At 36.1% G+C, this 23,996-nt stretch overlaps 1 protein-coding gene across 1 annotated transcript in view; it reads left to right on the forward strand.

Annotated features, from left to right (window-relative positions):
• Positions 1-577: 577 nt before the first annotated feature.
• LOC137391830 (catenin alpha-2-like) overlaps positions 578-23,996 on the forward strand; it is a 34,408-nt gene continuing 10,989 nt past the window's right edge. Inside the window, exons 1-10 of the mRNA XM_068078368.1 lie at positions 578-640; positions 3,116-3,279; positions 3,615-3,769; positions 4,195-4,361; positions 5,296-5,505; positions 6,494-6,667; positions 7,420-7,623; positions 9,354-9,536; positions 16,547-16,690; positions 19,161-19,317. Coding sequence (XP_067934469.1) covers positions 3,140-3,279; positions 3,615-3,769; positions 4,195-4,361; positions 5,296-5,505; positions 6,494-6,667; positions 7,420-7,623; positions 9,354-9,536; positions 16,547-16,690; positions 19,161-19,317 — 1,534 coding nt within the window. The 5' untranslated portion in view covers positions 578-640; positions 3,116-3,139. The remainder of the gene's footprint in view (positions 641-3,115; positions 3,280-3,614; positions 3,770-4,194; positions 4,362-5,295; positions 5,506-6,493; positions 6,668-7,419; positions 7,624-9,353; positions 9,537-16,546; positions 16,691-19,160; positions 19,318-23,996) is intronic.

The following is a 23,996-nucleotide window of genomic DNA, read 5'->3' on the forward strand; positions in this document are numbered from 1 at the left end:
AGTTGTAATGCGCTTGAACATTACTACGTCCTGCACCTCGATGACGCAAGGCAGTTCTATTGCGTCACAATCCCAATATCTTGCCTTGCCATAATTATTATTATACGGCAATCGTAGTTTCTTTGTAGTTTGATACGTAAAAAAGATATACATAAACTTGTCAATTCATAAATATAAGCACCCACACACTTGGCCACGCTTTGTCATAGCTACAACTGCTTTTAAAAGAGTACAATCATGTACACGTAAAAGCCTAAATATGAGTTATCGTAACATTCCACGAAAATTGGAAAAACCACAACCGGATAGCCTTTCACGAAATCCTGCCAATCGGAGTATTTGTGTAATGACGACAAAATATTATTGGATGTGCTTTGTTTAGCATAGTTAAGATGGCGTTCCGATAATTTATCTTGTAGTAAAACGAGCGTTTTCAGCGTCTATCGCATATCTGACAAATTCGAGATACTTCTGATAACAGATTTTGCTGAACTATTTAATTTTGGTACCAAAATTTATCTTTCAAACACGTTTGGCTACGCTTCAAAATAGTTTGCAGTTGCATCCAAACGTCAAGAACCCTCATGGGATCGCCTTGAATTTGCGTCTCTGTAAATCATCTGTACTGTTTATAAATAAGGTAATTATTATAGTTTTAACTTTTTAGCGTTTGTAGTTTGTATAAGCTTGCTTCTTTAATGCATTTTTCTGCTAGGAAAATTAAAGGTAGCTTAAAAACGTATTCATCGTAGTCTCGAGATTAGAGTTTAACTTAGGTCTTAAAAACCAAGCTAACAAATCACAGCTAACACATGTACATAATAGCGAATGTGCATAACACAGCTAACTCACAATTAACCAACAATAACCTAGAACAGTATAATACATTATAAATTATGACATTCTATTGTTTTTTTTCTCCTAGTTGCATAATAAAGCAATAATTTTGATATACAAATGCTGGTTAAGGCTTAAAATTATCTAAGGCGCACCACTTGTTTTTACTTTAGTGCGTACTAATGAAGAAGAGGTAAGAGGTAGGTCAAATAAATAATCAGGATTCGGTGTGAGTTTGTAATATAACTTTTTAGTACAATAAAAAGATAATCTTACAAAATTACGATTATCCCATGATTAAAGTTCATAGTGTTACTTTGTCGTCCTCTACTGTAGGAAAGTAATAGCATAGTAATGTTCGATAGCATCTGCAGATTAATTGAGTTGAACTTTTAATTGCATTTATTAACTCAGCTCACATATATGCGAATGTGAATGCATTATAGATATGTAGTTTCTTCAACAGTATTTGCTTATTTGAGAAGGGAATATCTGTTTGCACCAGGAAATTCAAAAGTTGGTGTCAAATATTGGGTTTTTTTAAAATGAAATGTTTACTTTAGTCTTCATATAAATGCTTTAATGCTACTACCGTATGGATGGTATGTATTACTAGCCTTCAATAGCATATACATGTTATTTGACATTGCAGCTATAATAACTTTAAATTTTGGTTATATAATAGCTTGCAAATTGCATAACGATACTAGAAATATAGTTTAATTGCATCTATAGATTCCTAAGGTGACAACTTACAAGCTTGTTCTCTTCTGGTTTAAAAACTATAATACAATGCAACTCTACAAAATGACTTATCTTGAGATAAAACAAGTAGGCTTATTTAATGTTACACCATACAAGCTCATGAAAGTCTGCTGAAAACTTTGGATGTGACATTTATCATTGGCTTTAGCAACAGTTTGGATTGCAAATCTTCTGAAACTTTCCCAAAACATATCAACGATTGGCCAGTGGTACTATAAATACCCCTCTAATTTTTGCAATGTCAATTACTTTTCTGCCAGCTATTGGTGCAATCGAAGTACATTTTCAACTTACGTGTAATTCAAGTAAATATACTTATGAATTCTAATATTATTGCGTTACTAATCTGATTTGACTACATATTTAATTCAACCTTCGATGCAACTAACTTTACATTTGTGCAAGTGCTATACTGAAGTACATTTAGTAAAAACAATCAAAATGGGTTTCAGATGTTCACTTGGTTAATATTACATTCAGCGTAGTCACTTAATCCCTGTTCTAAGACTAATCTCCACAAATGAAATCTGCTAGATAATTGATATCGCATCTAACTAACAATGCTTGCTTGTAGGCCTATTAAGCTGTCTCCACAGTTGTCAGAGGTCAGTTGTCATGTTGTGTCTTTAGTTATAGTAGTCATATAGGGCTAATATTTAGTTAAAATAGAGATGTGCATTATATAGTTAAACCTCGACTTATAGAACTTTTCTCCAACACACAAATCTTGTGAAATCTGACATAAGATTTGGGCAAATATTTCTCTCGACATATCAAACAAATTTCAATCTATATCATCCGAACTTTCTTAGATCATTGTAAGTTTGTTAATCAGTACATATGTATGTACACCGCTCTCCTTCTCATAGGTTGGTTCTGCATGCCTGAAGAATATTAAACAGTGTTCTGTATCGTTCCTTTTAAAAATATCAAATATAAAAAGAAGTGCGTATATAAATAAGTGATGTTAATTCAAGTTCACATAGCTCAACGTAAATTAGCTCAATATCTCTACCTACGCACTTTCTTTAGCTCAATATCTCTACCTACGCACTTTCTTTAGCTCAATATCTCTACCTACGCACTTTCTATTCCCTGTGTTGCTGAGGCTACCTCTCAATTTGGCTGTATCAATGTAAAGGCGATGCCACAATGAAAACCACTACGTATTATTACATTATTTATTGAGTTTTGTTATATATAATTTGTTTTTTTACATAGTTGATGTCATGTATTTGTTTTAATGCTATATATGTAATTACCTGAAGTATTTATCATGAGGTTTTTAACTGTGAAATAGATCAACTAAAACACAATGTATTCATGTTCGAATATTTGTTTCAACATCTGACGGTTTTGAAATAATAAGCAAATATTAGAACAGATTTACTTTGTATATCGAAGTTTAGCTGTGCTACCATGTAGCACTGAAAAAATTGGCTAGTTGTACTTGCTATTTAATCGTATAATTTCGAAATCTTGCCATAAAACATTCTCCCTTGTGTCGTTAAAGCTGGGAATTGGTGCTCAACGCTCAATGGCTACACAAAATGTCTCCGGCATGGATGCTACATGGAATCTCACAGACCTAGAAATTCGTACCAAGTCTGTAGAACAAACGCTTGAGCCTCTGGTTATGCAAGTTACAACTCTAGTAAATCAGAAAGGACCTTCAAGGTAACCTAGTTTCATCTACGACCTGCGCTAAATACTGAGTGTTTGATGTTCAGTAGCACAAGTAGGAGAAACTTCCAACCTGTCTATCTTTGACTTACTATTTTAAATAATTACTTTTTTATTCACACAAGGAGCACACTCAATACGAGGTGTCTAGGTCAAGGAAGGGTGAGATTAGGGTCTCCCACTGCTAAATGAATGCCAATCCTGTTTTCTTTTGTTGTTGAGATTGTTCATTACACCCTTTTGTATTTGCTCATAAACTGCTAAGCACGCGCTGTGTGCGCTCAAACTTTCAGCAGAATTATTTGTTGATTGTTAATCATATTTCAAAGGCTGAAAAAAGGAAAATCGAAAAAAGCCCATCTCTTGTGTGAGGCGGTGCATCAAGCTACTCAAAATTTCATTGCCAAAGGGGAAGATATTGCTAATGAAAATGCTGAAGTGCGCAATGAAATGATGGCTGCAGTGGATGACGTTAGACAAGCTGGTAATTACTCTTTTCTGTCACCCACATAAGCCATTTTATGAAAATATCGTTTGCTTTGTTAAATCATTGGAAGTGAAACTACACTCAGAGCTCATAGTATGATCTCTAGCTGTGCTGTTTTGCAATTGCATTAGATCTAATTCATGAGTCTAGTAAATACAGAGTTGCTGAATCTCATGACCACTCCCACCTGTCATTCACCTGTCATTCACCTGTTAGTTGATGTCCTATGACTTGCAAAGTTCCTAGTATTACCTAGCTTGTAATACAATATGCTGCTGTTTATTTTTTTTTTACAAAAGTATGCTGTATGTATTATATTTCCAGGAGATAATAAGCTGTATATAGTATATTTACATTAGATACTATGCTATATATATATTATATTTCAAGGCGATAGTATGCTGTATATATTATATTTCCAGGAGATAATATGCACATCGCCTCTTCAGAGTTTGCTGATGACCCATGTTCATCCGTGATGAGGAGCTCTATGGTGAGAGCTGCCAGGGCTTTGCTGTCGGCTGTCACTAGACTGTTAATACTCGCTGATATGGTTGATGTCTACCTGCTCCTCAAGTCTCTCCGCGCTGTAAGAGCCGCTTTGTTGCTGATTTCACACCTTACCCATCTTTGCTGCCACCACATCTCAGTAACCCCAACTTAGCCTAACTGAAGTGATAGCCATAATTGCCATATATCTTACACTTGCGACAGCCAATTTTAAAATTTAACACAAAACACACTTTTAGGGGCTCGTGTCTTGTTACATGTCTTGTGTGTTGTGTCAGTATTTAAACTTGCTTCATATAAATGCAGTAATTAAGGATTACTCACATGAAATTTTAAAAGATTTTATTAGAAAGTAAAGATGTTTTTGTATCATGTGTGATTTTGTTTGTTGTTTTGGGTCACCTGACTGCCAGGATTTTTCAAGATTAAAATTGACAAAACTTGATTGCAGTTAAAACGAGAAGAAGACTTCTCTAAAAATGACGTCAATAGTCACACTTTCTGTTTGTCCTTTTCGTTGTGACATCGACTATTGCGTCCAAATTGCAGTGTTACGCGCCTGTATTGGTATATATTTTAATTTTTATTTGCTTATGATTATTGCAATAAAACTTCAAATATAGCCTCAAATACATTTTTATAGATGTTTCAAAGGATTTAATCATAGATTGGTTAGAATTTGTCTGTTGTTTTCCTCTGTGACCATATACGAGACCATATGTGACCATGTGACTCGTATTTATCACTTATAAACAATATGCACGATTAATGACATTATTTTGAGAGAAGTCAAGGCATGCCTTTTTCTTCTGAAAGTTTTAACTTCGATCAAGTTTTGTCGATTTTAATCTTAAAACATCCTGCCAGCTGGATCACCTAAAAAAACAACAGAATCTTCAATGATAAAAAACTATCTACACTTTCTGATAAAACCTTTTAAAATTTCATGTGAGTAATCCTTAAAACTTGCTTACTATAAATATAGACAGCCTTGACTTTTTACTGTCATGCAGGTGGAAGAGGACGTTCACAGATTACATCAAGCTTCAAGCCAACAGGAAGTTATTGACAGCTTTCGCTCCTTGGGCAGGCGAGTTGTTGAGCTAGCCGATCGCACTGGCAGACGGCAGATGGATCTAAAAGACCCACGGAGAAGGGATGATCTGGCATCAGCTCGAGCAGTTCTTAAGAAGAACTCTCTGATGCTACTCACTACCTGCAAGGCATGTCTCATCTGTGTGTGAGGTTTTTTGTGGCTTGAGAACCAAATGTTTGCCGTTATTCCGCTACAGCGCTAGTTGTGCCTCAATATATTGGTCTGACCATTGGTGATTACTTATGTCTCTTACGCTAAGTTTAATTAATGGTCTGTATTGAAGGGCTGTGGAGGTAGGTGCTCCGTAAACTGTGGCTATAATGTCAGCGAAACCAGTAATGCTGTCTTGCACTATAGCTAATTAGAAATGTCTTTTTGATAGTGATTGTCGGTTGATGCCTGTGTAGTGGCGCCAAAGTTAAATATATTTTGTCTCCGAATAGTGAATCATACATAAATTCAAAACGTGTCAAGGCTAGTAATAGAAAATTAAGTTTGTTATATTCTCTATACATTGTGTCTGCCTTTTCATAGTTACTCAAGTTATGGTAGAGTATGAGCTTTCTAAGTAGAGTTTGATCTAATATTGTATTAGAGTAGTGAGTGTTGTAATTGCTATGTAATGAATTAGGAATTGTCTTTACATGAAATATGTGGTAAAAACTCTCTACTTAGATAAGAGAGAAACTGTTTATTTTTGTGAATTATGTTTACATTAGTTACCTCGTTAAATGCTCTCAGTTTACATTAGTTACCTCGTTAAATGCTCTCATCTGGAGGTTAGTTGGTTTGTTTGTCAACTTCTGATTTTTCATCTAACCCTACCGCTCAATACATGTTGTTTTAATATGCATTTCTACTTGACATCACTTTGTAAGAACTTTCAAATAACAAACAAATAATAATTTATGATAGTTGTGAACAGCTGTCAGTGTGAAGTCCTTCAGTTAAATTGAGTTATGGGTTTTTAGTTTAAGGCATCAAAGTGGTTTTCTCACTTTTGACTAAAATTTTACAAGTTGGAGATATTCCAATATCCATTCTATCACGACTATGTTTATTGGAGATAATGAGAAAGAGTATGTCATACAATGTACGTATCTCTATTCCTGCAGACTTATGTAAAGCATCCCGAGCTGGCTGCCGCTAAATCAAACAGAGACTACGTTATGGGGGAGGTATCCGACGCCGTCCATACTATTGGAGAGGTTTCTCAGGCTACTGGACCATCCATTCACCATCCTTACGAGGGAATAGGGGAACTGGCTGCGGCACTCGAGGACTTTGATGTGCGTATACTTGCTGCTGTACTTGTTTTTCTTGTGAACCTGTAATACCTATTGTAGACATGCATCGTTTATTGTGATCTATTGTTATATATGCTTCTTATCACAGCCAGTGCTCTTCTTTCTTTTGTCTCTTTATAATAGGGTTGGTTGTTTGTGCTGGAGCTTGCCTTTATTGCCTGTAGTGGAACTGTTATATACCTTCTGCTTTTTACTATGCTGTAAGCTGCTATCTTCACCCCACATGACATGACACTTCTCCCTATTTTCTTTCGTGTGTGAGGAATTTGAAGCACCATTATAGAAGGCCATCTCATAACAAATGTTTTATCAAGCAATTTTCACATTTGCGGAATGATTTTAATTTTTTTGATACTCTTGCGCAGTAATACCTGAGATGGCTTTCCTAGTAGTTCTACTCAGCTTCTAATTTGGCAGTTGGTTTAATAGTGTCTAGCCGCTTTGTCTCATCAGTAGGACATGTAAGCACAGCAGTAATACAAATATCCTATTAGGAACTTACACCAGCATGAATCTTTTTTTTTGTGTCGCATATTGCAACTGTCATCTCTCGGTTCTCGTCCTAAAGGTATCATCGTTGGCAATTATTCACTCTTTGACTTGTTTGTATTCTGCATCCGAATTAATTTCGTAATTAAAAGTCATGCACTTTACGCTATATGACTTTTACACCGAGTCTTAATGCGCAGATGGTGAGTGCAGTTTTCAACTTGCAGTTCTGTTACTTATTTTAGTCCAAGGTGATAATGGAACCGAGTAGTTACAACGCCTCAAGGACCCGTCCCTGTCTCGAGGAGCGTCTGGAGAGTATTATTAGTGGAGCGGCTCTCATGGCTGACTCGTCATGCACGAGAGATGAAAGAAGAGAGCATATCGTGAAACAGTGTAATTCCGTGCGTCAGGCTCTGCAGGACTTGCTCACGCAGTATGAGCATAATGTAAGCACCTGTATAGCTATTGTCCACTCGCAGTTTAGTGATTGATATCATCCTGTAGAGTACGGACTAACTTGGCTCAAGTTCTACTCTTTATATACACAGCTTATCAGAGACCTTTGTTAGTCTCTTAATTTCAGCAAAGGATTCACGCATGCTGGTTGTTTAGTTTTACTGTCATCATGCATTGGAAAAGTTTAACAAGAAACTAAAATAGCCCAGATTCACCCTGTATGCCCAGGTTATTCTATTTATTAAGTTATCTATCGACAGTTTCAATGGAGATATCAAAAGGAATTGATCAAAAAAAGTTACTTGCCAATCTATCTTATATTTTACCATTACTATTAATGATATCATACGTAACCCCATTTAGATCTGACTTGAAAAGAAATTAACGGAAATGAAGCGTGGCCTAGCAGTGTTTCGTTAACACAAAAAATGAGCGTTTCTATTAAATATTATAATTAATCATATTTATTATGTTTTTATAAGTGGAAAAAATTTGATGATAACTAAAAATCTCATAACCAGTTGAGTGTGAGTTTTAAGAAATTGCGGTAAAAATCTATGGGTTCCAAATCGCTTATTAATTACCTCGAATCTAGGTGTATTACATTACGCCTAGATTCGAGGTATTCTTGTGCATGATGCACTGGTAAGCCACAACCATAGACAGTCTTAGTCACCTTGACCGACTGCAACAGAGAGATTATTACTAATGCACTCTCCCACTCTAGTTGTCTCTTCCTATTGTCTATGAGATCTTTTAGTCAATCACTCTATTACTTTGGCCACTCTGTAAATGAAGAGTTAATTATTATTTTATAACCAAGACAGTGCCTGGCCCACATGATGCTCATGGTCGATAATTTCAAACCTATATTCTTATGCTTTAGAAAATTATAAGGGTTGTCTTCTCATTGGGTATTAGCTAATAGTTCCCCTGGCCATCGAATCACTTGCTTGAGCGTTGCTCATAAGTCAAACAACAATATGCAATGTCATGTCCTACATGGCATAAGCATCTGATTACTATATATACAACACATGTACATGTATATAAGGGTTAGCCCAACCGTTGAAGCGTTTAATAAAGATATTGAAGTTCACTTCTGAGTCCACAGCATTGAACTGCATACCTTTCTATCTAATAATATTATATTTTTAACTTATGCTAAAAAATTATTTGGAATCTGGTGTTAATCCATTGATGAATCTGCGGATTAGAGATGAGTGTTTTAGCAGTTTTAGCATAAAAGCCTCAGTTGTAGTTTCTGGTATATATTAGACTGTTAAAGACTTCATGAACTGCTGTGTGGCATCAAAAGCTCATTCAAAAAATTGCTTTTGTGCCATATTTTATCTAGCGACAGATACGTTGATGACTAAAAATATAATATAATGACAATTGAAGTTTACATGTCATGAATTATCAAAATATGAAAAGTAACCAACTATCGCTGTAATCCAAACTACTTTTTATGCTATATCTTAAGGAAATACACACAAATCTCAGTAGCACACATCACGGGATTCAATGTTATTATTTATTTATGGATAGTTGTGACCTTTGACCTATTCAACTTGTTTTAAAGATTATTCAAAATAATTCTTTTTTTTCTGCTGGATTATTTTTTCTGCTTAACAACGATTTCCTTAATGACCTTTTCCTTTGGCACTCATCACACCAAATAAGCTCCACAATAGTTGGCCTTGGTGTTGCTTTGTAGGTCGGGGAGCAGGAACCAACAGAGTCCCTTGACAAGGCCATAGAGAACATGTGTAAGAAAACGAGAGATCTGAGAAAGCAGTTACGGAAGGCTGTGGTCGACCATGTTTCTGACTCATTCCTTGAAACAAATGTACCCCTTCTTATACTCATTGAGGCTGCCAAGGCAGGAAATGAAGGCGAGGTAGTTCCATTCACTGTGTTCTTGTTTATTAATGGTGCATCAATCTGTTTACAGAACAAGTATTGTAGAATGGGATTGAATTAATGAGAGTTGTCTGCTCTCTCACTTATATATTGAGAGGTTTTAACTGTTAGCCACCCTGTTCGTTGCTGGCTCAGTTTATGTAAGCTGTAACATTATTCCATAAATGCAGTTGAAGGTGTGTGCGTAGATGGAGTACTAGAGTCCCGTGGTAAGAAGCATCCAAGGCTGGTGCATGGTTGTTGCTCATTCTTAACGTCTGTCCTGCCCCGGACCATTCCATACCGGTTTTACATATGGAGAGTATTGCAGGGATGTACTGCATGACTTGGTGCTCATATGCATAAGGTGTCATATACTGGCTGGTAACTGCAGCCTGTCAGCTCAGTGTCTTTCAGTCTGTTGGTCTCATTTGTACTAGCTTCATTTCTGACTAGCTCTATATAAGGAAAGCAGGGTATTTCTTTTTGAAATGTGGCTCTGATTTTGTTTTTCTCAGAAAATGTTTCAAAAGTTAATGGTATTGACAGCTTTTAGGTTAATGCAGTTGTACGTGTGGCTGCCTGCTTTGTTGTTGCTATGCATGGACCCAAGGTTTAAGTTGCTCACCTCCCGAGCATGCATATCTGTCTGGGTTATCCATCAATTCTTCATTTTCATAGCTGGATGCATGACTAAATGCTAATGGCTAAAATCTTTAGGTTTTCAAGTCTGCTGAGGAATGGAGTTGTCATTCCATAAGAGGAGATTGAAGCAAATAATAGCATCGTTGTAATCGCAAGTCAAAATCTGTGAATTTATTATCAAACCAATAGTGTAGACAACTCCAAAAGAGGAACGCGGTAGCGATACTGAGATAACAGGATAAAAATAGAGGAGCCGAGGTTTCTGTTTGTAGGATTAATGAATATTCTACTGTTTGTTCGACGCACTAGTTTTTATTTTGCACTAATAATAACGAGATAATTATCAATTTGTAATCTTATGTTCACTGCCATTGTTTATTATTTTTTGGCGGACAATATGTTATTACACTGTTTTTAATACTTGAATTAATGAAAAAGCAGCCATTCTGTTTTGCAAGTGGCCAGCGAGTAGGGTCTAGCTAGAGTTTTACAAATAACTACGTGAGCTCAGAATTTTTTTAATACTTTCCATTGAGGATCCCTCTATGACATAGCAAGACAAATGTTTTTCATATCAACGTTAAAACTGGCAACTTTGAAAGCTTTCCGTGAAACCTTTATTTGAATACCATAGCGCTCTATTTTTTAACCTTTCTCTTGTAGTGGTGTTTTATTAGAGGTGACGTTCAAATAGAGGCCGGCTTTGTATTTTTTAAATAGCTCGTCAGAATTTTGGGAAGATCAATTTAACCATTTCACGAGCAAAGCGAATGTCGCCTACATTTTGTACTCTTCTTCCATTAACTTTTTTAAATATAGGGAATCTGCTATAACTCACCTCCTACTTGTCGTAGATCTTTAAATAAATACATTGTATGTATTGGTAAGCTGAGAAATATCTCTAACATTTGATATCTATTGCTTGCAATTATCCTATGATGATCGTATAGCCTGCGTTGCAATTTTGTTGGAGCTTTCAATTTTTTATTTCATTTTAAATTTGAAGGCATAATTTTATTTCATAACTATATTTAACAATGTCTCATAAAAGTTCATTGCATTCATTGATATGTTTGCTAGTTTGCTGCCAAAATTGTCTTTTTATATGCAATAAATTAGAAGTTATGTGCGTCGATCCATTGTAAGCCGAGTTTGGATAACCGCAATGATGCTATCAAATAATATGCTATAAATCTACAAATTTATAAGTTATATAATAATAAATAGCTAAATCATCAGCATTTCATGGGTAATAAAAAAGTTTTTGCTCAGAAGACTTACTTTAATCAACATTTACAACATCTGCCTTTTTAACTTTTAAATGAAGGTGTTTGTTTATTTCTGTGTACTCAGGTTATTTCTGTGTACTCAGTGTATTTCTGTGTAATTAATTCTGTACTGGCTGCGGTGCCTACTGCAGCTCTATACTGACCACAATTATTGTCCTGCTGCCCATGTGAGTTTAAGCATTTTTCCTCTTGACAACAATTTTAGCATAATGCTAGCTGCAGTGTTTAGTGTGAAGCCATGAAAGATTGGCATGTGTAATGAGTATGGGCACAATTTATTCCATAGTATAGCCATTTGAGCAGCTTAGTGTATTGGATAAATGCCTGTCTGCAGGACTTGAAGTTGAAAGTTCAAATTCATTGCATAGCGGATCTTTTACTCCTAAAGTTTTGTCGTTACAACTGGACACACAAACAAGCAGACAAATATTGAAACATGTACATAGACTGAATAATCATTTTATTTTGTCAATTGTTATAATTGAACACATGAACACTTATACTGACCAACAAAAACAAATACTGATATTTATATATATATATAGATTATATATCAAATGCTGCAAATTCATGAACAAATGACATAAACAAAGCATATTTATAATACATGCAGAAACAAAAATTAGCATGTTTGAAACAAAAATATTTGCATCGTTTGCTTTGTCAGTTGCGTTCTAATTGTTGTTTTCATCTGGAAACATTTCATCTTCTGGCTGTTAAATACTTTCTACAATGTCTGCTGACCTCAACTCTTCTGTACTGCTGAACTAGTCGATATTAGCTGCTAAACAAGTTTTTATTTAAGCAAAACTTACGCGTTGCTATTTAAAATACTTTTCACAGAAATAATGATAAACTTTTAGCTGCATGGACACTTAGCACAAGATTTAGTCTCAAAATTCCATCGTAAATGTTAAATGGTTTTTATTCTCAAAAAATAGATTTAGTCTCAAAATTCTATCATAGCTGCCAAAACGACTAATCAATATCTGTAAACATTTTTTACATATGTCGAAGTCTCAAGATTGCGTTAAACAGCGAACGACTATTAGCCTGATACAGTTATTAATTATTTCTGTGGTGTTGCTTTCAAAGTTTTAACAAAAAAAACTGTAAGCTTTGGAGTTAGAAAATAGACTTCGATACGAACAGCAACCATGAAATAATTAATTGTTATTGGTGTAACTTAGTCATTATTAGCATCGTTTTGTGGACACTTTTCTATTGATCACTTGCTATTCTGGGTTCATAAAGATCAAAGAATGTCGAAGTGGCGGTCAACTGCTTATGCAGCTAACACCTTACCATGCTATAGGAATAGTCTTTTCTACACATTTTGAGCACGAGTTGCTAAATATTTTAATTGATGGCCAAGGTATTACCTAGCAACCATCTATAATTACCTAGCAACCATCTATAATGCATACCTGGATGGAGTATGCATTCCTTTCTGCTGTGCATAGTTGCAGTTATATAGTGTGCAGACAGATGTAAATGTAATACACAGGGTAGTCACCAGACTCATGTATAAATATTGTGTACATTTCTAATTGTTAGTCGTTACTAAAGACTACTTCAGGAGGCGCCTCGAGGTATAATCCTGATGCTCTGCAACATTTTTGTTCTTTTGGTGATGAATTATCCATGGATGGTGAGCAGCAAGGAATGGTCTGGTTAAGATTCTGTGTTGGTCAGAATTAGTTGTTTGTTTCGATTGTTTGACTCTTAACTCTGTTGTGAGGATAGACCAGCAATACAAGTATATTGCGTCTGTTTACTGTTTTTTCCTGGTCTCCACTATCTCTGCCTAGTTTCATCACATTGAACTGCGCTACTAAATTGGTCTCCTATATTTCTTGAGATTATCACTAGCACACCTGTGGGCCTCTAGAATATTATCAAGTAAATGTGACTATAGTAAATATGAAATGTTTCTTCACAATTAAAACATATATAAAATCAATAGTGTGTTCAGGAGTAGCGAGCCAAGCGTAGATAGAGGTTTTCCTTCTTTATTCACTCGTGTCACGCATGAACCGACTCCGGTAGCCAAACACATGAAACCAAATGGTTGTTCTGGATGATAAGCTACGAACTAACTTAGTTTAGCTTTATTTGAAGTGATCGTAACCATGATGGAAAATGCTTTGAAAATGATTGGTCGCTGTGTCGAATGAAGCATAGAAATTCTTGGCAATGCACCACAAACAAAATGTCCCTTGACTGCTTGGCACTAAACCCTATCCTCGGGAGGATTTCATAGCCATTAAAATCTGATAAATATTAATTGTCGATATATAACATTGCATATTATATTTAATTGAACTATAATTTTCTTTGAAAGACGCGATGCTATAAAGTATAGTCTGATATTTTATAGTAAATATAGTTCCTGCGTTTGATGTGTTGTTGCTCAGTTGCTAAAAAGGTCTTTAAATATATGGTCAACTAGGTGAATGCTCGCAGTTGCACGGGTAATAGGGTAATTACCTAATGAATTTGAGTAACTTACTTGGAAAATATTTACCTACCTTTGCTAAAAGGTTTTGGGTGCTCAACCTGCGTTTTGGGCGAGCTTAACAATTGTTACATGTACCAGTCAACAGTGCTAGTTATTAACCTCGAGCAAGCGCTTCAATCGTGCGTATCTTAACCAATGTAATGACTATTTGCCCAATGAATCCAATGTATACCGTGTAGCTTAATAATCAAGTTCTCCTCCACTAGATCTGGAGGTTCCAGGATCAAATCCAGTGCCAAGCAGATTTTTCATTGCTAGATTTTAATTGTTATAACTGGACACAGGGTATAACAAAAAGACAAACACTGAGATTTGTATCCATAGATTAGGAAAATATAATATATATATTTTCCTAATTTTAATAGTTACTGTGTAATAAAAGTAGTATTGTTCCAAACGTAACTAGTCACTAACAATTAATAGTAACAGTTAGGAGGATGCGATAAAATTCAAAAATGGTTTGTTTCTCCTTGACCTTTGTGAGGCATGAAATGTTTAAATAGAATCGCAATCCCATTTTATAGGCTACTGGTATCTGTAATAGATGTCAGGTGAACTTCACCAAATTCAACATAACATTCTGCCTTTTCGTCTTCGGAAAATAGTTTTTATTACCTAAAAGTATTCTGCCTTCAGAATGAAGTTATACTCTGCAAATCGGTGAAACGGTATAATTGTAAAGGAATTGCTAGGTTTGGGCAGAATTTGCAAAATGACTCTTTATATTAACCTTGCTATTAACATTTCTTTTGTTTTTACTAATTTTATTCAACATTTTATGTATTTTAATATACCTTTATGTAATTTAATTTATTGCAGACACTAAGTCTTGCGCGGGAACATTTTTCGAGCAATACGCTTACATTAAACAGCGATAGGTTTATTGTAGGCCCATGTAAGGCATGGGGCCCTTGAAATCTGTTCATAAGCCCTTACTGTATATTGATTATTGCTTCAGGTTTGTGCTTTGCCAAGAGTAATTGGCTGGATAAGATGAGATATGATGTGTTCGAGCATGCCCTTCCTATTTCTCTCCATCATTTGTCTCTCAAGATTTTAGTTATTAGCCGTTGTCATGCCGACTCACGACCAGCTGATAGCAGTAATGAATCACCATAAGTCAGACGTGCTGAGCATGCAAGACCGCCGAGTCAACTCCTCTTCTGGCGCTTTCATTTTAAATCTTCACCTCAGTCTGGCCGGTTTACCTTGTTTACAAGTTTATTAGCCTCTGAGGGAAACTGGTCAGCAAGATGATGGCCGTATTTAGTTTTGTGAAGTTGGAACCGCTGTTTATAGACACGGCCTTCCATCTTGGGCCTCTGCCACCGCATCATAGGAAAAAGGTTTGGACTCCATCATGGACCTGGAGAGCAAAGGTGGGTGAGGCGGTGCATAGCCCCTCATCGGCTATTACAATTTCAATTTTATATAGACTAGCATCCATGTATGCTAGAATTGTTATTAAATTTTTTAAAACGTTAGCTGCCATTATATATGCAGGACGATGAAGACAGCGTACAATGATTACATCAATTCTTCACTCTACTTCGTGTCATGCCTTTAACCATCGTATAGGCAACTTTTACACGCCTTTGTCCAATCATGTTCTGCTCATGCTGTCCAACTAGATGATGTCTTGTATTATACTCTTTGACAGTTTTTAAGTGGCTGCATCTCTGCAGATATCTTGTTATGATATGCCTTCGGTTGCTGCCCACTTTAACTGCATCAAAGAAATTGCATTCTGTGTTAACCTTGATTCAGAGGTCTGCCATAGGAGGAAAACAGTCAGTGTCATTTCTGCGTCCCCGAGGATATAGTAAATCTATGCAGTGCAGTCTTTCTCTTCCCATTTATATCTCTGTGCATATGTATATGACTTTCTAATCAGTGTATGTAGGGCTTGATCCCACAGCATTGTGGGTTGCAATTCAACTCCCCGCTGCTGTACAAAGGATGAAGGCATCGCTGATAAGAAGATGTTATACTGCATTGTGTAATTGCGTTTGATAAGCTGCTCCAAGTAACGACTGTCTCTAACTTGCATAAAAGGGTTGCTGAGGGCTGTTTCCTTTTGTCGTAATTTCGTATTCATCTTGAGATGGCCAGCGCAGACAGTAGGATAAATACAACGGTAGGTACTATTGCTATTGCATTGAATGAATGCTCGGATCATCCGTGTGTATTGTAATGGCAGTGGTTAACACATGGTCAGTGTTGACATAGTTATGGCTGCTTTCCTTCGAATATCACTAGAAATATCTGAACTCCCTACTCCATGATAATCTCCATAACAAACAGATGGCTTGTTGTTTGGAGTCTTCGCTTCACGAATCATTACTGCACTTGATGAGTTTGCATAAATCACAGATTCGCTTTCAATTTCCTCATTGGTTAGCGACATGTCTGCAGTTGGCAATCAGACATGTGATTGCCTGCTACTCGGGTGCAGTTTATTGTACTGTCGCAGCAACTGATTCTGTACACTCTGATGTAGTGCTGGCTGCCCCCTGTATGCACCATTGCCTCAGGACTTCTGTTTTGCTGCAGGTCGAGGAATACGGTCAGGTGTTCATGGAGCATGCCGGTAAACTTGTCGAGGTCGCTAACCTTGCCTGTTCTATGTCAAGTAACGAGGAAGGTGTAAAGCTTGTGAGACTAGCTGCTGTACAGCTAGAAACCCTTTGTCCCCAGGTATGTCTTATATTACTCCTCTCTGTCCCCAGGTATGTCTTATATTACTCCTCTCTGTCCCCAGGTATGTGTTATATTACTCCTCTTTGTCCCCAGGTATGTCTTATATTACTCCTCTCTGTCCCCAGGTATGTCTTATATTACTCCTCTTTGTCCCCAGGTATGTCTTATATTACTCCTCTTTGTCCCCAGGTATGTCTTATATTACTCCTTTCTGTCCCCAGGTATGTCTTACATTACTCCTCTCTGTCCCCAGGTATGTCTTATATTACTCCTCTCTGTCCCAGGTATGTCTTATATTATTCATCTCTCTGTCTCAATATATTTCATCCACTCCTCTCCGTCACCAGGTATGTCCTCCATTATTCCCTGCTCTGTTCTCATTTACACTCTCTTCACCACGCATGCTTATGAAAGGTTCAGCTTCTCAAAGGTTTTCTCTTCTCAAGCCGACGGTAGAAAGCTCTCCAAAACAAACTTGATGCGCTGCTGCCCAAGGCATGTCTACCTGATGGTAAAGATAGCCACTAGTTTTATAGCTTTAGTGTTATTACATAATATATCAGCTGATGGTAAAGCTAGCTGATTGTATAGTTATTCACCATCTACCAATCCAAGAGTAGATCTAGCAGACGTTATACTTAGGGATAATGCCATTAGTTTATGAATATTGCAGTTGTTCATTGCATGTTGTCAGTAATCGCTTAGCTAGCCAGTAGAAAACCTAACTGAAGATAAAGCTAGTTAATGTTAACGCGAGCATTTGTTATAGCTAACTGAACATATACTGTAGGTAGTTAATGTTAACGCGAGCATTTGTTATAGCTAACTGAACATATACTGTAGGTAGTTATTAGCATAGCTTTTGAAAAACATATTTACAAACTGCATACTTGTAGGTAATAGGCAGTAGAGGAATATTGCTTCAGTCTCCATTAGTATATAATATGTGTTTTTTTGCCTGTACTGGTAGCTGGTTTAACTCTCTGACGAAATGTTTAATGTATATAACATATTTTTTCTGCCACTTATACTGTTGGTTCATGGTCTGTTTCACACTTATTCAATGGCACTACCACCCTTTACCCAATTACTACCACCCTTTAAACGCTACACAGTTATATGGTCGAGCATCTGCTTACACCGGAACATTTTGTATACAATTCAATTACTAACGTAGTTAGGTAGAATTTACAGAAATGAATATTGTACTTCCTGTCTTGATATTTATGTATCTTAGAATTAATAAAAATGAGGGTGTGGCCTTTGATGACCTTTGAGTACTCTAGACATGTACAGGTTTGGTGATATCTCAACTTGATGAATGTTTGGTTAGTATGGTTAGTATGGTTAGATAGTTCTGTGTGTTGTTTGTCTCTTACCACTATTTACATAGTTCAGACCATCTCTCCCTCAGCTCTCCCTCGTTTCTCCCTTGTTTCTACCTCAACTCTCCCTTGCAGGAATATTCTTTGTCACCTAATCATATTCTGTGGTCAGAGTTATAAGCTACCATATCTCAGCTCATCTTGTTGCCAACTGTCTCCCTAAAAAGACTTTTCAGCCGTAACACAGTTTGAAATTGGGTTCCTAATCTATATTACCAGACTGCTAGACCTGGAGTTCTACAGTTGCATGTGCACCCATCTGTTTATTTCTCCCTCTCCTCCCCGTTGTTTGTTATTACTTAGTCAATGATTCTCTTGAGACCCTAAGGATCTAGTACGTTGACACCTAGGCCCTTCCTTCAGCACCTAATTAGCACTCAGAGCTGACCTGCCAACATCCTTGTAGATTTAATGATCAACTTGCACAAAATCTTAGTAGATTTTATCGGAAGGTATCAACATTTTTCATCATTTGCGATTGTTTTTAATGTTTGAAATGATCTGACTGCCAGGATATATTACGATATATCGATTTCAATATTAAAATCGACAAAACTTGATCACAGTTAAAACACTCAGATCAAACGTAAGTGCAAAAGTGCGATTATGATGTCCATAGTTGCGAAGAGACTGACATAATAGAGACGTGTAACGCTGCCATTTGAACGCTATAGCTAATATCAACTATAGCAACTATAACAACTAGTGGCGTTAGTTTACATGTATTTTTCTTCTAAGCGTTTTAACCGACATCAAGTTTTATCAATTTTAATCTTGATTCTTGAAATATCCTGACAGTCTGATCCCCTCAAACATCAACAACAATCGCAAATAATAAAAAATGCGATACTTTCTAACAAAATTTACTAAAATTTTGTCCAAGTTCATCTTTAATCTAGCCTCAGCTCTTTAGTCCAACAGAGTCTAACCAACAGGGCTTAGTTTAGAAAGGTAGTACTTGTTGTAGCTCTTTAGTCCAACAGGGTCTAACCAACAGGGCTTAGTTTAGAAATGTAGTACTTGATGTTGTTGAGGCCGTGCCATACATGTCAGTCAACCCCCAGAGTTGCCATGTCATGCAGGTTGTGAATGCTGCAAGAGTTCTAGCATGCCGACCAAAGTCCAAGGTAGCTCAAGAGAACATGGACGTTTTCAAGGATTCCTGGGAGCGACATGTTAAAATTCTTACGGAAGCCGTTGATGAGATAACAACTATAGATGACTTCCTCGCAGTATCTGGTGAGAGTTGCTAGATCTTTATGCACTTGTATCTATTATATGTAAGGCAGTTGTACATTCTGTCTCATTGCCTAAGCTCTACCTTGGGACATCCTTGTAGTGATATCAGCGGTACTCGTTTGTTTAGCTTTTCTTGTCTCTAGCTGTTGAACTTGGTGCGAATGTCCGACTTGATGTGCGATATGATTGACAGGTTTTGAGTTGAATATTTTAAAAAAGGATTTTTTATTACTAATTATGGTACAATCTTGTGTCTTTCTTTATCTCAATTCCAAGTGTCGCTATTCAAGTTCTAGCTTTGCGGTCTGTCCCTTGAGTCATAGACCTTTAAATGACTCTCCTCTTCCGAATGATAGGGTATCGTTACTATTATTATCACCAGGAAATGAGGTGTTTATCATGCTATTAATTAACTTTATTGAAGCAAATTTTTCTACATTTTTGTAGCTCAAATTAGTTATATAGCGACAAGATGATATAGCACATCTTTTCATGGTATTATTACCTTCATGCAATAATCGTCTGCGTGTTTGCATCCTCCTACTCCCTAAATTCAGTCCACACGACTGTTTATTTGACATCATTAGACACTTCCTGCTGCCAATGATAAACTCTTGATAACTTATCTCCTAATCAGCAGGGCTGGTTGTCTTCGCAATTCTAATACGTGTTCACTTGTGCCTAGAGAGATCACCTCTATATACAAATCACTTAGATTCTTTGCGCATTCCAAATAAATAATCCTTTAACAGGCCACTTAACTGGATTTTAAAAGTTGCGCCGTGTTATTTTAAGAAATGTCCGTTAGAAAAGGGATTAGCCAATTAAGTACAAGTAAAGGAATTCTTAGCTGAACTTCCACTCACCTGCTAAAAACCACCGTTAATCCGTTAAGACCGAACTTAGTCAAAAGCGTTTTATTTTCTGGATTCAGAGGGCTCATGCACCATTGGACTCGGTGGCTAATATGACCAGCTCTCGCTGCCCTGAAAGATTGCTGGTTGCCTATTGTTTTGTAAAGGCCATAGTATTGGTGGGATGTGCAAAAAGTTTGTAACCTGGTCTACAGAAATGTGTCAGAACTCTTCAGTGAATACACAAGAATAAAATAGGTCAACACCTTTGTGTCAAAGATGTGTAATATTTTTCCATGGTTAGTAATAAATTATCACAATAAAAGTGCGTAAGATATATGGTAATACTAGGGTATAACACATTTTAATGTTTGCTCCATTAAATGCTATTTATTTCCTGAAAATAATTTGTGAATATGTTACTAGACTGTTATCGACATTTGCTAGGTGCATAACTCTTACCACCTTTGTGTTGAGAATTGGAAAAAAGGAAACCAACTGAGAAATCCTCTTAAGATCTTTGGTGCAAAAGTCCTCCGTGCAGTTGTTATAAAAAAGTGTGTTTCTATGACATATGAGGGTGTTGGGTCACTAGTTGGGTCACTAGTTGGACTCTAAAACAAGTAAGATATGCAACCCAGTGTGTCTAAGTAAAATTTAAACAATCTACATATTAAAGTATTTTTGAATTTTAATATTTGTCATAAGTTTTTTTGTCAAATTAAAATATAATTGTAGATTATTTGATGCTTTGTTGCAGCTAAATATTTTCTAGAAAAATTAATAGGACATACAATATAGACACTCCTATCAGTAGGTGGCATGATTATGGAGCTCAATATAAGTAAAGAAACTTACTTTTAGAGTATATTAGTTACATAATAGCAATAGCTGTGTTTCCATGTTCTGAAGAAACCCTCACTAGGGAGTTGCTATTCCTGTGAAGATGTATCTGCAGGAATGTTTCCATACATTCAAAGAAAAATGTACGCAACAATATTTTTACACTCGAAATTGATTTCTGTTCCAAAGACATGTTAAGTACACGGGCTATGAACTACCGGAGTCCATATTACAGGGTCGTAAACTAATCCTGTTGTTTTACACTATACACTTCATGTGACCTACTATACACTTCATGTGACCTACTATACACTTCATGTGACCTACTATACACTTCATGTGACCTACTATACACTTCATGTGACTTACTATACACTTCATGTGACCTACTATACACTTCATGTGACCTACTATACATTTCATGTGACCTACGTACAACTTTGTGAGTTTATCTATAACTAATTATTTAGTGTTGTCTTATGTTTATCTTTTCATTATGAATCAAAATTCATTATATTAAACTGACATAAATGGTTGCCACAGCAACTGAAACACGCGCTTAAATAACAACCAGGTATTGCTGATAACAGTTGAATTCTCTGACAAATACTAATTCGATGCATAAAAAGATATATCATAGAAAATACGTCCTTCAAAAATTTAAATCTTTCTCTGTTCCATGCATCATGAGATGTGATGGAGAAACAATCTTTAAATGTAGAACTATAGTGGATTTATGCATAGAGCTTGCATTTCTGCATCGGTATATGCATGTACATCTCTATATTGAGATATACATGTATATATTCAGAGATCTCTATATTGAGATACACATGTATATATTCAGATATCTCTATATTGAGATATACATGTATGTATTCAGAGATCTTTATATTGAGATATACATGTATATATTCAGAGATCTCTATATTGAGATATACATGTATATATTCAGAGATCTCTATATTGAGATATACATGTATATATTCAGAGATCTCTATATTGAGATATACATGTATATATTCAGAGATCTCTATATTGAGATATACATGTATATATTCAGAGATCTCTATATTGAGATATACATGTATGTATTCAGAGATCTCTATATTGAGATATACATGTATGTATTCAGAGATCTTTATATTGAGATATACATGTATATATTCAGAGATCTCTATATTGAGATATACATGTATGTATTCAGAGATCTCTATATTGAGATATACATGTATGTATTCAGAGATCTCTATATTGAGATATACATGTATGTATTCAGAGATCTCTATATTGAGGTATACATGTGTGTATTCAGAGATCTCTATATTGAGATATACATGTATGTATTCAGAGATCTCTATATTGCGATATACATGTATATATTCAGAGATCTCAACTACTGTCAGAGTGAAGGCCTGACTAACTAATAATGAATATGATGAACCTGAGTAAGTCGATACAGTTGTAATTTTTTTTTCAGCAGTTAACTCATTTTTGTTGGTGGTAATCTATCAATTCTTATCTTTTACTGTAACAATTCAGTACACATCGGAGAGCTGTCATGATATCACAGCTTAAAACTCTCCAGATGAGGTGCTTGTTATTAGTTAACTTTGTTATCTCAGCTCATATCATTCATCATTGCCATTAGATTCACAACTCTGATTCTCCTTATAAAGTTATATTTTGCAATCTCTTGTGTCATTATTTGACTGCATAATCATAGGACCTTGCACTGTCCCTCCTGCCTTAGGCCTCAACCACAATAACGTATTGTTTGTTAGACCCCAATAAGCTTCGAATGGCCTTGTTGCCCGCTCTAGGCTGGTTGTGAGATTGGTGTGATAATTCTGTAGACCTCCTCGTTTTTTACATGACAGTTACATGCTTTCAACTCATTTCAACTTGCGGGATGTCAACAAATTGCGTGCAGCGTGTAACAATTACAGTCAAACATGGATAACTCGCCCACGGATAGCTCGAACACATGGTTAATTCGAACGGTTTCTTTGGTCCGCTCCCACGGAATGATAAATTGCTATAGATAACTCGAACTCAACACTGTTAATTCGAACTGTTTTTTGCCCAACGGCTACCGAAACGGTTGTTATCGCTTTAGAAAATTACGTTATTCAAAGCCATAGAGGTAAACCTCATCTTTTCGTAATTCATAAGCGTCGTTATTACCACCATCGGCAAAATATTTTTGTCAACGACTTTTCTAAAGGTTTCGTGAAATTTGATTTATACTGCTATACGATGAATAGCACGGGCCAGAGCCGTATAGTTTCAAAGTCCCGCGACTAACAGAAGCGTATACGGGAGCTCGCTTGATTCCAAACAAACAGGGCACGCCTACTATTTTTATATAAGTTATAATGGAGAGGTCGCAACATTAATCAACAAAAACTACTCCCATTAGCAGTCACTTTAAAATTAATTGTTGTATCATGAACCATTTGAAAGACAACAAAATTTCCTACAAAAAGCTGCTAATAACGTTTTTGTAAAAACGTAAAGTAAATGCAAAAAAGAGCGGTATCCATCATTTTTTTGACGTCATCAAGTCGTTTGCACATGCGCTCGTTCACGAAAAAGTCGCCATTTTTGTAGAAAACGATCGTGTTTTTTTTATTTATTAGTACTTTTAAGTGTTGTTTTGATATTATAATAAAAAATTGCAAACAAAAACATCGTTTTCAAATTATCATTGCAAAAGCTTAGTGTTTCTAACGAAAAAATTGTCTATAAAGATGGCTGACAACGATAAAATGACGTCACGAAAAAACGAAGGATTGAGAGCGAGGTATGAATATTCCATTAGAGATCAGTATGTCGATCCAGTTTGTTTGGAATCCGACGTTTTTGTTTCCGGTTTTGGTCGCGAGACTTTTTAAAGCTATATGACTCTGCCAGTACAGAGCTGTATAACTTCACAGAGTTTTGCTGCTAACGGATGCGCATATTGGAGCTCGCACGGCT

Source organism: Watersipora subatra, chromosome 3 (genome assembly GCF_963576615.1).
Source record: "Watersipora subatra chromosome 3, tzWatSuba1.1, whole genome shotgun sequence".
Lineage (NCBI taxonomy): Eukaryota > Metazoa > Bryozoa > Gymnolaemata > Cheilostomatida > Watersiporidae > Watersipora > Watersipora subatra.